The sequence below is a fragment of the Drosophila arizonae genome, chromosome 3 (genome assembly GCF_054131065.1).
Source record: "Drosophila arizonae isolate 15081-1271.41 chromosome 3, UAZ_ARI_1.0, whole genome shotgun sequence".
NCBI classification, from domain to species: Eukaryota; Metazoa; Arthropoda; class Insecta; order Diptera; family Drosophilidae; genus Drosophila; species Drosophila arizonae.
In genome coordinates, this window is record NC_142923.1 from 103,687 (window position 1) to 118,009 (window position 14,323).

At 36.5% G+C, this 14,323-nt stretch overlaps 1 protein-coding gene across 2 annotated transcripts; it reads right to left on the bottom strand.

Annotated features, from left to right (window-relative positions):
- Window positions 1-15: 15 nt before the first annotated feature.
- Zir (dedicator of cytokinesis) lies at window positions 16-7,651 on the bottom strand. Of its 2 annotated transcripts, XM_018004301.2 has the most exons (14): window positions 7,492-7,651; window positions 7,292-7,376; window positions 7,061-7,230; window positions 5,445-7,009; window positions 4,504-5,388; window positions 3,872-4,449; window positions 2,605-3,801; window positions 1,718-2,449; window positions 1,394-1,525; window positions 1,156-1,336; window positions 894-1,070; window positions 343-715; window positions 235-273; window positions 16-140 (listed from the first exon to the last, which is right to left on the bottom strand). In XM_018004301.2, the coding sequence occupies exons 1-14, from the start codon at window positions 7,530-7,532 to the stop codon at window positions 119-121; spliced, it is 6,177 nt and encodes a 2,058-aa protein (XP_017859790.2). In that variant the 5' UTR covers window positions 7,533-7,651; the 3' UTR covers window positions 16-118. The 2 variants fall into 2 exon arrangements, with proteins under 2 accessions (XP_017859790.2, XP_089322268.1); XM_089466142.1 differs by lacking the exons at window positions 16-140; window positions 235-273; window positions 343-715; ... (3 more) ...; window positions 1,718-2,449; window positions 3,872-4,449 and having other exon boundaries at window positions 3,659-3,801.
- Between the last annotated feature and the right edge of the window lie 6,672 nt (window positions 7,652-14,323).

The window sequence follows — 14,323 nt, forward strand, 5'->3', positions numbered from 1 at the left end:
AGTGGCATATAGATATATATATTAGAAAATATATATTTTACATATTATTAAAATACTGTATAAGAATTGTATAAAATTACTTTTCAATTTTTTTGTTCAGATATTTTACACATTACACTTACTTAAAATAATCCGACACACTAGGCATGTAAAAAATGTGTGAAATAATAGTAAGAATTAAAGATTAAATGAGCGTTGTCATTAATAGACACTAGATTGAATCGTATAATTTACCATTTAAGTGGTGTGCTCTTGTTTTGGAACGCATTAGCTCTGCAAATAGTAAAACGGTATGATTAATTATTTGTGATTCCTTTTTTTTGTCAGCTAATGTGAACATACTTAACAACTCCTTGTGTTTGTGCTGATGAAAGTGTGATAAGCGGCATCAGTCGTTCCACGAAGCGCTCATAATTACGTTCTAATTCTCGCTGATAATCTTTTTGGTCGGATAATATTAGATTTCTATTTTTTTTCAAGGCATCAGCGCATCGTTTTGAAAATTCGCGAAAGCACAACCGTAATTTATTTTGATGCTTCGTTGGTATAGTCGTTCCGTCAGATAAATTTGATAGAAATACGCTAGCCATTTCCATAGGTCCCTGATTAACAGTAGTCCCGATGCAACCCTGTAAGACCATTTGTAATATTTTTGGGTCGGCCGGCTCCTGATTTGTAGCTGCAGCTAATTCCAATGTCTTCTTTTGGATGTCTTCTATTATTTCATAAATTATCGAAACATTTTTAGCTATTTTGATAAATATCTTGAAATATTTGTTTACAAAATATATTTCCATTATATTGATTTTGCTTCATACATTAATTGAACAGATTTTGAATTGGGTCAATGGAAAAATATTGGATAAAACTATTAAAACAGATTTATTACAAACCTATGGCAACTTCAATCGGCTCCAATTGAAATTGAGTTCTATTAATTACTTGGATACGAGTTTTAACATAAGGGAAGTGGTTTGCAGTTGTTAATATTGTTTTTCGCTTACATTGCTCATGTAATTCTCCATGAGCTTTTCCGCTTTTAGTGAACGGCGTTGAAAATATAAATCGTTCTAATAAAAAAACAAAAATATATACATTGGATTACGTTCAACTCTACATGGCATATATACATTCTCATTCTTAATAATCGCTTACTTATATTAAAATTTCGTTCAAAATAAGTTTCACGATGGCGCATTTCATAGGTTTCGAAGAATGGTTCAACATAAGTTATTTGTATATACGCCTTTTCCGGATCTAATGTATTTGGGTCGAAATTATTGGAGTCCTTAATAATATGCACAGAATCCGGACCAAACCTTTCCGTATAAAAGTTCTAAGGAGTATATTATTAAAAAAAACACTATATTTTTTCATAACATCATTCTAGTACCTGAAGTCGAGTAAATATTTCTGGCAATTTTGTTAATGTTGGTTCTTTGTAAATGAATTCTTGTTGATCCAGATCTCCAAACTTTGCTCCATAGAAGCCAACACGAAAGTAAGTTCCAAATACTCGCTTGCCCTAAATATTGGTATTTTTAATTGTATCTATAATTTGATCATCTTATAACAAAACTACTATATTAAGTCTATTTATATTTCGATCATGTAAGATAATCAGATGATTGGACTGAATAATGTTTTTTTGTAAATACAAAATTAGAGAATAATAAGCATAACTTTTAAGTTAGTCAATTTTAAATGTTCAACTTACATGTAACTGTGCAATTCGATTAAAAGCTTCTTGCAGTTTGCCATGAATTTTTCCAAGCTTGTGAAACTCCCGGTTCGCCTCACAAATAGGAAGTAATATTTTATAAACTTCGTTCATAGCTTCATACATGCCTGCGACTTGAAAAGAATTGGATGCCTCTTCGAGCAATGCCTTTAATCCGGTCTCAGTGAAGTGATTGCCCAGACAGATTCCATCTTCGCCTGGACTAAGAACATCGTCCGACACCGCAGATTCCATAAAAGTATTTGGTGATATGCGTTGAAAACTTACTGCGCCAATAGGCAAATGAGTTTGCGATTCTAGCATACTCAGATATTCCGAAACTAATGCAGCACCATGTATATAACACATTGCCGCTTCTGTGTGGTTGGCACGTTCACGATGCTTTTTAGCCATGTTTTCCAGCCATGTAAGCCGCAAATCTGGATTGTTTTGATATCCTTTTGCTATGCGATTCATTAGGTCAAGTAACATTTCTGGGTCCTCTTGATACTCTTTCATTTTTACTGTATCGGAGAGGATCATATGCAGATTGAATAATAAATCTTGCACTTGCTCTGGGAAAGAAGTTTCCTGTAAGTCTGTATCGGATTCAGCATAGACTAAGACTGTTTTCAACGCACGACGAAGAGACTGTTCGCTAAAGGAAGCGCTCGTACCAACCAAGGAGCTTAGTGACATTGTTACCTGCATTTTCACACGTGCGAAATTCTGAAATTAAAAAATATATATGTACAGAAATATAGTCACACGCACATGATACATAGTATATTAATACATAAAACTACTCTAATTTTTCACTTATTTTCTTAATTAATATAGAATATGAGAGTTAGTAGAGTAAAATATGAGTTAAGTAGACTTACATTTCCAATTTCAAAGTTTTGTCTCATCAGCAAGTACAATGATGCAGCTGCCTGTGAACGAATTCCTGGAAGTTGTGATGCGCAATGTTTTAAGAGTAATAGGCATAGGTCCGCGCATATATCGGTTTCTTCATCAAACAGTAGGTTCGGAAATTTAAAGATCAAGGCTCTTTGAGAAGCAAACAAATTTTGCAATGCCAATGTCGATTGATTGCGGGATAAACTATGCAATAGAACTTTTAGTACTGTCCCCAGAAGGTTGTGATGAAGATTGGTAGCCACGTGCACAATAATTTCTAAGGAATCTAGTATGATAAGTGCGATTTCAGTAGAAAGTGAACCTTCAATAAAGTGACTCATTTCGAGCTCTGTTTCATTTTTGTTTGAAGATTCACTATACTGTGAACGATATGGCATGTGATCCTTGCGCCAACGAAGTTTCTCAGTAGAATTGCGATCTTTTCGACGATTAATCAAATCATAGCGTGCTGAGTTTGTTCCTCGAATACATTCTTCCAACTTTTCTTTAACGTCAGTTGGCGCAGATTTCCGAAAACTATGAGTATTAGTTCGTTTTAATGAGGGCAATCTCTTTTGACCGGAGTACTCAAAAGCTTTTAAGCATGTGTTAAGTACTTGTAACATTTGGTGAACGCGATGCGGGCTTAAGCCAAGTAGCCATCGATAGAGCACAGTGCGTTCCAAATTTTTAAGTACCCAAAGGAAACATGCCAACAAATGACGGGTATTCTCCGCGTTTAAGGGAACTTTGCTTTTCGATGGCTCTGTCATGTAAGAGTATACACGGCTACCAGAAATAGCATATGCTACTTCTGGGCTTATAGTAGCTTTGGCTATAATCTGATGAGGTCCTTGATAGTCTTCAAGTTGGCCCATTTGCTGAAGGCGATCATGATCTTGAGCATCTGACAGATACTGATGAAGTTGCGAAAAAGTATCCATAACTATCGAGAGCAGAGGTATATAAAGTGAAGCTACTCGCGAGCGTACTTCTGCATCGTATCGTGAATCATGTGAAGTTAACAGATTACGTATGCAATTGATTGCTTTTCCATGCAGTTGGGGATTGGGGATTTCCATTATAGTGGCCAAATCACTTAATACAATGCCGACGAGAAAATGTTGTTGGCGAAATTCAGAACTAAGATCAGCGTGCAAGGAACGCTCAATGGACCCCTACGAAATAATTAAATTTTTAAATCGTATGACAATTATGACAATTATACTATGATATGATGATACGTACATATGAAGTCTGACTAGTACTGGATGTAGTGCTGGGAGTTGGGCTGCAAGGCGCTGAGAATGTAGTATAGGAAGTACCGAAGGGAAAATTTAACGCTACAAAATGCTCATGACTACACACAATTCGATGAAAGTCAATTTTATAATTCATTAACTCAGGTCCAGAAGCGCTTGCTGATATTATCCGCTTCGAGTATATTTGAATTAGGCCAAAGACAAATCCGCGATCCATAATGCTCAATAGATCAAAAATTAAAAAGCTTAAGCTAGCGTTTAATGACTGAGCTAATCTTGGGTCTGTGCTGTGGTATTCCATAACTTTGTTAGTTACAATATCCACTAGCGAAGCAATGTCGTCATTAAATTGCTGTGGGAATCGGTGTTTCCGTGGAGCATTTAAGGTACCCGAATTGTCTAAGTGCTCAATCATAGATTTCACAATAAGCTCAAAAAGAAACCACGAATTAGTCATGGCCAAATCAGCGGTTTTTCCACTAGACAATGTATACTGAAGAGCAAGCTCTTCGTGAAGCAGCCGAATAGTCATGTCGGATTCTAACTGTGCTTCACTTTGTAGATCTAAAATACAGTAAAGCTAAAGCTTATACTTGATGTAACTAATAGATTACATACCTGCAGCATCAGTGCTTAAAGCATCATAAATGTCATATGATTCTTTTGATAAGAATTCATTTGCAGGATATCGTGCTGTGTTCCGTTTTGTCATCAACGGGTGTGGTATTTTGCACTGAAACTGGACATAAGTGGAAAACAAACTCTGACGTCCATACTGGTCTACATCGCTTAATACTGACAAATGTGCTGAAACCAAACAAAGCACTTCAAACACCGTCGAGCTTAAGCACAAAGTCTGTCCGCCTACTTTATGTGTAGTAACTAGTAATTCAATAAGTTTATCTAATACAAGGGGCAAATGCTTTACAAGAGATTCTCGATTGGCATGCTCAATATCTAGCAAGCACTTTTTTAGTTCAGCTTCCATATTACCTTCACCTATATGCGAAGGTATATTTCGGGTGTCTATGTATTCACATATTAAAAAGAATCTATCAAGATGCGCATCTAATGTGTGAACTGAAGTGACAGCTGCAATGTTAATTGAAAATACTGCGCGATGGTTGTCGAGCCATTTTATACCAGGAAGATGAACATTTGGTGGTATAAAAGAATAATTTTTCGGGGGTGCTTCAACCATGACAGGTAGGTTGAATTCGCCAACTCTTAGTTTTCCATCTTCAAGAAGTGGTAACCAAGTGTACCCTATGGGAGTTTCCACCGGAAGTTGTAACTCGTGTGGTTTTTTTTGGCATGACACATGGTAGATAGTAAACAATAAATGATGGTGCTCTTTGATAGAAGCAGGAAGGGCAATCTTAATCTCGTCATAGAATGAGGGGCACTTGTTATGGTAATTAACGCAAGTAAATACATCCGTTGCGAATTCTGGACATGACGATTTTCCAAAAATGGCATTGACTGCATCAGCTTGAGTCTCTCCTGCAAATAATTAATTAGTATAATAACATCTTTTTTTTCGACAATTATCGTCTCACCTGACATTAACTGAATGCGAATGGCAATGTTACGTGCGGAACCTGCACGTGATGAAAAATTTAGCTCTTTGGGAGACACAAATAGCAAATTACGATAGCTATAGTATGGATTATAAATTGGAAGCAACGGAAATTCCAATATTTCTTTAATTGGACGGGTGTTATCTCCACTGTGCGGTTCGATTTTAGCCAATTCTGGCGTTAACGCATTTGTAACATCTTCAACACATGGGGATATTTCCAATTTTATAGAGCCCGGAATACATTTATATTTTTTCATAACCGTACTAGGCCGTTTAAGTTCCGGTAAGATTTTGTATAAGTCGTCATCTTTCATTTTATCAGGCTCTTGTTTAAAGAAATTAGGCACTGTTAAGGTAATAGGACGAAAATTTTCAACAACATTGGCGAAATCATCTGGAGACCATGACCGACGTTTTTCTTTACGCTCTAGTGAACCACGTCTTGTGAGAGTACCGCTCATATCATTAGCTTTTCTGCGAAGCTGATCAAAGCTGCTAGTAGAAGACTTTCGATCTAAGCTATTTGAGCTTGCGGCAGAACCTAAAACGGCTGAACCGTTGTTAGACGAATCTCTATCGCCAGCGCAAGAATCCTTGTTCTCAAAGTTATCGCCGTTAAAAACATTTGTCAAGTATATAGCCGTCCATGCAAAAGGCATTCTATATTTTCCAAGGCGCTCACAATAATCCATGGCATTAGATTTAACTTTCTCTCTATATTTTTCCTTGTCTTCTTTCAGATATGGTTCTACAGAATTATTTATGTCACCTTGGAGTACTTTTTCAAGCCTTATAACAAGAAATAAATCATTACTTGGATAAGAAATTTCAAATATAGCTGAACGACTTTGTGTGCTAACATCTGCACAACGCACATGGGTTGACAGCATAAGTTTTAGACTGTCCGAATTCATATCAAAGTAAAAATTTTCAGATACTTTTTGACGCTCTTTGGCATCATAAATGGCCATTGATGCGAATATAGGTTCCACTTCTAGCTCCAATCTGAGCTGAAGGCACTTTACGTGTATGCGATGACCTATATGCTCTACTGGCAGCTCTGCTAGTAATCTGCGTTCAATAGCGTCTTCACCTTCAATTTCTGGATAGAGAGAAAAAAAAGCTCCTTGACGATCTTCTTGACGACGCATTTCGTTCAATTGATCTATCTGATCTGGCGGAACATTATCCAATAAATTTGGAATAAGAGGATCATTAACTGAGCGCCGCAAATCAAAACTAGCCCAAGAACTACGAGGAGTTAGCGTATCGGTACAAGAACTAACTGAAGCTAAACTAGCTATAGACTGTCTAGAACTAGGCGTGCAACTTTCGCTTTTGTCGGTGAATGATTCATCAAATGACGAAAAATCCTTGTCAATCTCAAACTCTTGCTGGTACGCCGAAGGGCTGGTAGTGTCGCGATCAATACGTTCACGTGCACAAGACGAACTTGAATAATGGCGGTGTGCATATTCTACAACTTTCCAAGGACGTGTGTAACAGCGAATGCTCTCCTGTACATGTTTTGGTAATTCAGATCTGAAACACATTAGTTATATACGAAATTTCACATAATGCTCTAAAGCTTACATATTCTCATTAGGTATAATGTGATCTATTGTGCGAATCTTTCTTGGTATGGTTTTGATTGATACATCTCCTTGTGGAAAATCCAAAATATGTTTTAACGGATCTCGGTTAATAATGTTCATGTGTTGAATAAGAAATTCCTCATAATCAAGCGGTTCGGTAAGGGACAGCTAAATATTTTTAACTTTTAGTATGTTGCATAAAAACAGTTTCCAAATTTATAAAGCTTACTGTTGATGAGCACATCGATGTGCAGCTGGTAGTCTTAGATTGCATATGTACACTTATGTTTTTGCGGACATCAGCCGCCGGTTGTCTGTAAAAAAAAGGTACATATGTAAATGGCACCCGCATCCACTAAATATTCCGTCCGTTGAATTAAAAGGGTGCGGTTGTTAAAAGTGAAGCTTATGTCCACAGTTTTAACTTACTTTGACATTTTCTGCACAAATGACCTTTGGGCAGTTGACATTTTTGCAAACTTCTTCACAAAGACAGAAATAGCAAAAACTTCTTCAGCTATTAAAATCAAACAATGGGTTGAAAGTAAATGAAAAAACAATCGAGCTGAGAGTAAGCTACCCGATAGCTCACCGATAAATTGTGGTGGCTGGGCGATTCGAATGGCTTGCCAGACTGTGGTGTAATATGATTTAAATGTATAATTATATATTTGGCGCTTTAGAAAAAATGTGTGAAAAATATAATTTAACATTTTTGTTTTCAAAACTTTTAAGTTTTTTCCATTTAGTTGCGGCTCAGAAATTGCCATTCAGTTTTGGATATCTTTTATTAGATTGCGTACTCAGAATACTTATTAATCTCAACCATTCCATTAAGAAAATCAAATTATTCCGTGATATATTCATATTGATTTTATATTTACAAATAATTCGACTCAATTGTTTTTGTTAAGAACAAGTAGATGTAAAATAAAAACGTACATTTCAGGTACTTAAGATGTGACAATTTATGGATAAAGTCCAATTGCTTCAGCGTTAACGGTCAATAAGGCGCAACCCTGGGTAAAAAGCGCATAAAAAAATGTGGGAGCTCTACAGCCCTCACGGTCTGTGAGTATGTGTATATGAGGAAAATTATTGCTCACAGTTTGTCATAATTTGTCGACAACCACATCAACAGACAAGAAGCCGCAGAGAAAAGCTGTGCAGCAAGGCAGTCGCGACAAATTCGTGACGACTATATATTTTCGCACCACATAAAAACAGATTAAGAGACAATTAATTTGTAATGTAAATTGTTTACGAATACATTAACGTTGTCACAATTTTGGTTTCGGGAGCTTATTATACATATGGAATATGGGATTATTAAAAAATTATATAAGTTGGTATAAAATCAGAAGGCATACAAATAAATAGTTTGATTAATAACATAATAGCGATTAGCTTCTTAATTTAGGATAATTCTTTCATAAAATTATTGTTGCTTAATGGATGTATGCTAAAGAAAATAATTTAGCTCCCTGGATGTCTTGTTGATAAAAAAGGAACGATTCTGTTCCGTATACATATATTTATAATCATACATAGATATAGTATATATACATATATATAATTTTATACGGAACAGAATCATATGTTTATATATATACATATGTATAACTCACCCCAGCAATTCTTCAACACCCACGAACTAAAACCACAACTGTCGCCCTGACACTCGTGCTCCTAATGTGGTGATCGGGGCGTGTTCAAGCTTGTAGGAAATAGGAATGTGTGCGGTGTGTTCCATATCTTAAAAAAATCTCTTCAGCAGCTGCCAGCTGTGGATGAAAGTCAAAACTTATGGTCCAACTACATTCGTTTTGCCGGAAACGCATGCAAATTAAAATAAACTGTAATGTGGTTCATTTTATCTTTTTTAGAAGTAAATGACATCTGACCGTGTTGCTAAATAAACGATTCTTTTGTGAGAAAAATAAATTAAAATAACATTAAGAATGCAAAGAAAATTCAGGTAAGAAACATTACCGTTGCGAAATTTTGATGACATTCATAAATTACATACAGAAATTGCGGATAAATTGTAAATCACATTCTTTTTACTAATTCTGTTCAACTACAGCGAAATATTTTGAAGATGTGTGACTGGCAAACTATACTATTTCACGTGGGTATTTCCTCTATTTTGTTATACATTTTTCTAAGAAAACGTAATCTATGTAATTTACTCACACTATATAAGAGAATCGCGAAGAAAGAGACTTCGGACCTAAATTGAATTTACGATGGTACCTTACATATGAGAAGTTGGATCATTGACTTTTTTATAGTTGTAAAATCGGAAATGGTAGGTGATCGAATTTTAAGAAACATTTTATTTGCGCAGCTGTAGAGCTTTTGTATTGCGCTCGTTTCGAATTGAAGATTTTTATACTCATTCACGAAAGTGCATTATTATACTCATTCACGAAAGTGAATTATTATACTCATTCACGAAAGTGAATTATTATAATCATTCACGAAAGTGAATTGCTATACTCACGAAAGGGAATTAGTATATTGGTTTTGTGCAATGTCCGTCTTGCTGTCCGTCCGTCTGTCCATCTGTCCGTCTGTCCGTATGAACGCAATCTAGAGACTTGAAATTTGGAAAACATACTCGTGTATATCTCCGATTTGTAAGGTGTTAAAATTTTCCCGATCTGCCCTCTAGGGGCGTTGCAAACCGAAATCATGTTAGTTGAAGAGTTTGAAAGCTGAAATGAAAGCTGGTATGTAGGTCCGCGTCAACCACTGAGGACCACGAGGTATGGCAGATATATCTCCGCCCATTGGGGGCGTGGCAAACGGGTAACACTGTATCTCCAAGATTTTTACAGCTAGAGCGCTGTAATTTTGCACGTCAGCTAATGTTATGATTCTATAAAGCCTAAAGACAAAAAATATATGTCTACGCCCATTAGGGGCGTGGCAAATCGGACCTGAAGATATACTGATTTTTTAAATTCTGCTATATTTTGGACACTATTGATGCCAGAGACCTCGAATTTTGTATATATACTCGGGTTGATCACCCAAGATCAAAAAGCTTTGTCGGATATATATCCGCCCACAGGGGGCGTGGCAACTGCAAAAGTTGATATCCCCTTAAGTATAATAGCTAGAAGCTTCAAATTTAGATAGTTAAATTACCAGTAACCTCCTCTATCGATGATCCAAAAATAATTTTTACGCCTCTTTAGGGGAGTGGCATATCGAAAAATACCTTGCAATTCTCGAAAAAAAAAATGTATTTTCTACAGTATTAGAGCGAAACCTAACTACTAAATTGTTGATGGGATGTGAATGAGTATTCCGTCGGTAACGCCCGACTGCAATGTTCTTACTTGTTTTGTTTTGTCAGATGTGCGCTTATTTTATGTTTAGCTATTACAGTGATTACAGTACAGCACCGGGAAAATATGTGCTCTAAAACAAGAGGCTGGTCTTTATAACAAGCACAAAAGTGGAATGGAAGCATTGTTATTTGATTAAGTGACAAACTAAACTTATTAAGTTGAAAAAAATAAAATAAATAAATGTAGATAATTGGGCTAATTGGTATCTAATACCGTATCTACTTATAATACAGTTCTCTTTTAGGTCAAAGGCTCAAGCTGTTTTGTGTAAAAATGAATATCAAATATTTCATTTTAATATACCTGGCTAATGGATAAATATATATTCTGCCGAACCAATAAATGTATAGAAAGTGTATGTGGCGTAGATGACCATTCTGTTTAAAATTTGTTTGCAGTTCCATTTCAATAAATAGCATATATGTGTTGTTTAATCCGTTTATAACTTATATTACGATAATCCACTGCCAGAGTATCGGTTTAGCGAATGACCTCTTTGAAAACACCTGACAAGTCTGACCGCATTCGGCAATTAGTTGAGGCAAGGCGACGCCGAGTGTCCATATTAACAGAGGCAGTTGTTATGCACCTTTCCATTGGCACGATCTGAAGGGGACATAGGCCAGCTGAGCAGAGCGCATCCTCTACATACAGAAAAAAGAGTGGACATACAATGGCTAAGCTACAGATGTGTGAGCCTCGCCTCGTCCAGCACGCAAATTAAGAATTCAAACCAGTTGTAGCCTCGACGACAAGTGGCAAAGGACCGGCCAACAGACTGCCATATACGTTTTGTGGCATGTGTCAACATTGAGGCGCGGCCACAATGACGCATCTGGCTCAGGCTTGCTAAATTTTTGATTGCACTTTGCCTGCTTGCTGGTGGTTGCTTAACTTGATATTCTGCCGTCTGCCACATAAACAGTTTCTCATTTGGCGCCAAATTCGGTGGAAAGATATGCATAAGACGAGTAGCAATGTAACTTTGACCTTTTAGTCTATTCCTCTTTCTCTTTCTGAGATTCCCTACTGTGCGTATGGCGCCAGCCAAAATCTTCTGTGTGTTATCCCTGCCAATCTGTGCAACAAAATAGAATTGAACAATTGTCATTTTATGACAGGGAGAAAAGACACAGACAATGGCCGAAATAAGGAAGTAAAGGAACGGACCAACAGGTATCGTAAATATATAGAAAGCAGGTATATTTTTATAGTTATTTTAAATAAATACTTGCTGTTGATGGGTAACTATAGGACACTTTAGCAAGGGCACTGGAATTGTATGCCGCTCGGATCCAGATCCGCATTGCAAATTATTTGAGTGTTTCAAGGAGTAAACTTGCTTAGTGGCAGCTGCCGTCCAAAGCCTAAAGCCATCTCGTTTTTCATATTAACCAGTTGCTGCTGTATTACTTGTGCAATTTAAATCTGACTCGGAGGCACACAGAAGTCGATAAGAAAGGATGGAGGTTAGTCGGCAGGTCGTTAATGAAAAGTGCACAGCATTTGCCTCCTTTTCTCTTTCTCTTTCGTCTCTCGTAATAAGCTTGAAGGGGTTCTGCATTCTAAAAGCGTGGGAAATAACTTGCTTTTGGCCTTATAAGAGAATATGGTTATTTCAGCATATTGCGTGACAAGCAAGCTTCTACGAGACAAGTTTGTGCTATACCCAACTATTGGTTGCAAATTTTGGACATTAATAGCGTAAATTTGGTATCTAATTGTGCACCGGGACGTTTGCATGCATTTGATTGGCAATCTCGCCCTCGAAATTGGCTTGAGGCTGTCACGTTGTTCAGAGAACCTTCTGCTTGTCCCTAATTTATGCATACGTATATAAGCTTCCAATCTGTCTGATATATTTAATTATTTGATTGAGGCATACTGTGTTATGATATGGTCATATGCCAGATATTGGCATCTTGCATATCGTGGTAAACTTACATGAGTTTGAAAACCTAAGTCAATAACTTAACACATGGAACTTATACATTTTCCAAACAGACGAAAAGACACCAAAATTTCCCAACAATGTTCTCACGCAATCAGCAATCGTAAACAAAATAAATCTGTTAGGCTGCGGGACGCGGTCCCTTGCTTGAGAGCGCTTGAAAAAATGCACACATTTTGCATGCTGAAAGGTCGTAGGTATAAGTAGACTTTCTTTTCTGGTTATGGTCACCATATGTGCCATCGGTTGCCGACTGTGCAATTTCCATGAAAAATCGCAAGAGTCAAGCTGACGCCGCCTGAAGGTCTCAATACGCGGACATGTGTTGTTTGTCGCTCCCGTCCTCGCACACATACCTTCATGTGTACATACATATGTATGAATACACAAGCTTGACGCTGGGTATAAGCAACTACAAATACATACACATTTCAGTGTATATTATGATATTGTCGCCATCCTGTCTCTAGGCAAGATATGTGTTCCCCATTCTGATGCTTTATTTGAAGCGAATACTACAGTTTTCGGGTTTACATATTTTGCTGGATACATATATCTTTTGTCACATCTGTAATACAGTTAGTTACCAGATTAAATAGATTACTCTTAAGAGACTATTGTTTATATCATATTAAAATGCTTACTTCTTCTTTGGTCCGGGTCAAACATAAAAGCGCACGCTTCAAACATGTTGCTCTAGGTTGCTACAGGTTATTTAATGTTGGCTACAACAGTTTGTTACAACCTGTTTAATGTTCCTACAACAGTTTGTTGCAGTTGCAGCAGTGGGACAGCTTTGTTTGAATGGATACTTCGTGCTCTGAGGTAAACTGCTTGGAGATGATTTACAGAAAAACTAAAACTATAAATTAATTAAAATGTCTTCTTTTAATATTTGAATTGAATATTGGTCTCTTTGACTAAAAGAATCAAACTAATAAATCTTTAGTAACAATTTGGGAATTTAGCAATATTCTCAAATTTAAGTATAATCTTGTTCGTAATATTTTGATAGCCTCTGCTCAAAACATTAAGGTCGATGCTATATATGTATATATTATGACAATGTCAAGACACGTGAGCTCGTTGGTTGCCAGGCTGTTGCACAGGCTGTTGCCTATGTTGCACGTAGCACATACTACCCTTCTGTGACGTCACACGTATAAACATGTGCACATTACGATAGCGGCTGAAAATGGGTAGCTTATTATAAACGTGTCAATGTCAGGAATGAGCTGTTTATTTGATATAAGTTTTAATTTATAAAAAAAAAAAAGACTTTTAACGCTCGCCAAATTTGTGTTTTTTTTTTTCTATTCTATTTTGTATGTGGCTCAAGCTTAGATAATATAAATCTGAAATATAAGCATCAATATCATTTGAAAACATTGCTAGCTCATTTACTATATAATTTCATATATGATACAACACTTATCCTACCAATTGTTTTGCAAGCAAAACTGTTGACCAGCATGGTCGAATATCTCCTATGTATCAGTCAGTATCAGTAGCATATCATACGCAAATGAGGTCCCAAACTGAAAGCTATAAACGTTTCAGAAAAAAGGTGCGCGAAGTCATTAGAAGTGCACAATTTAGAAAAGCAAAAGGAAAACAAGTGCAAATTAATTATGGAAATTCTAAGAAGTCACTTTTACCTGAGCTCTAAGTTCTGAGTTGCATGACCGGGTAAAACCCGGAAAATATCAATTGGTCGGTCCGCTACACTTGGAAACAGTCGTCAGTAATTATATTAGGCAGACTAAAAGCAATTAGTGTTTGAGACTCAGGCGAAACAATATAAGTTACGGCTGCGTCTGGCACAGGCAGGTAGTGAGCTGCGAATGGATTAAAATTCAATGGCTTTAATAAGGAGAAATATTTAAATATCGAAATATTCGCCACAATATAATATATATAAAACATAAGCATTTAAAATATGTATATA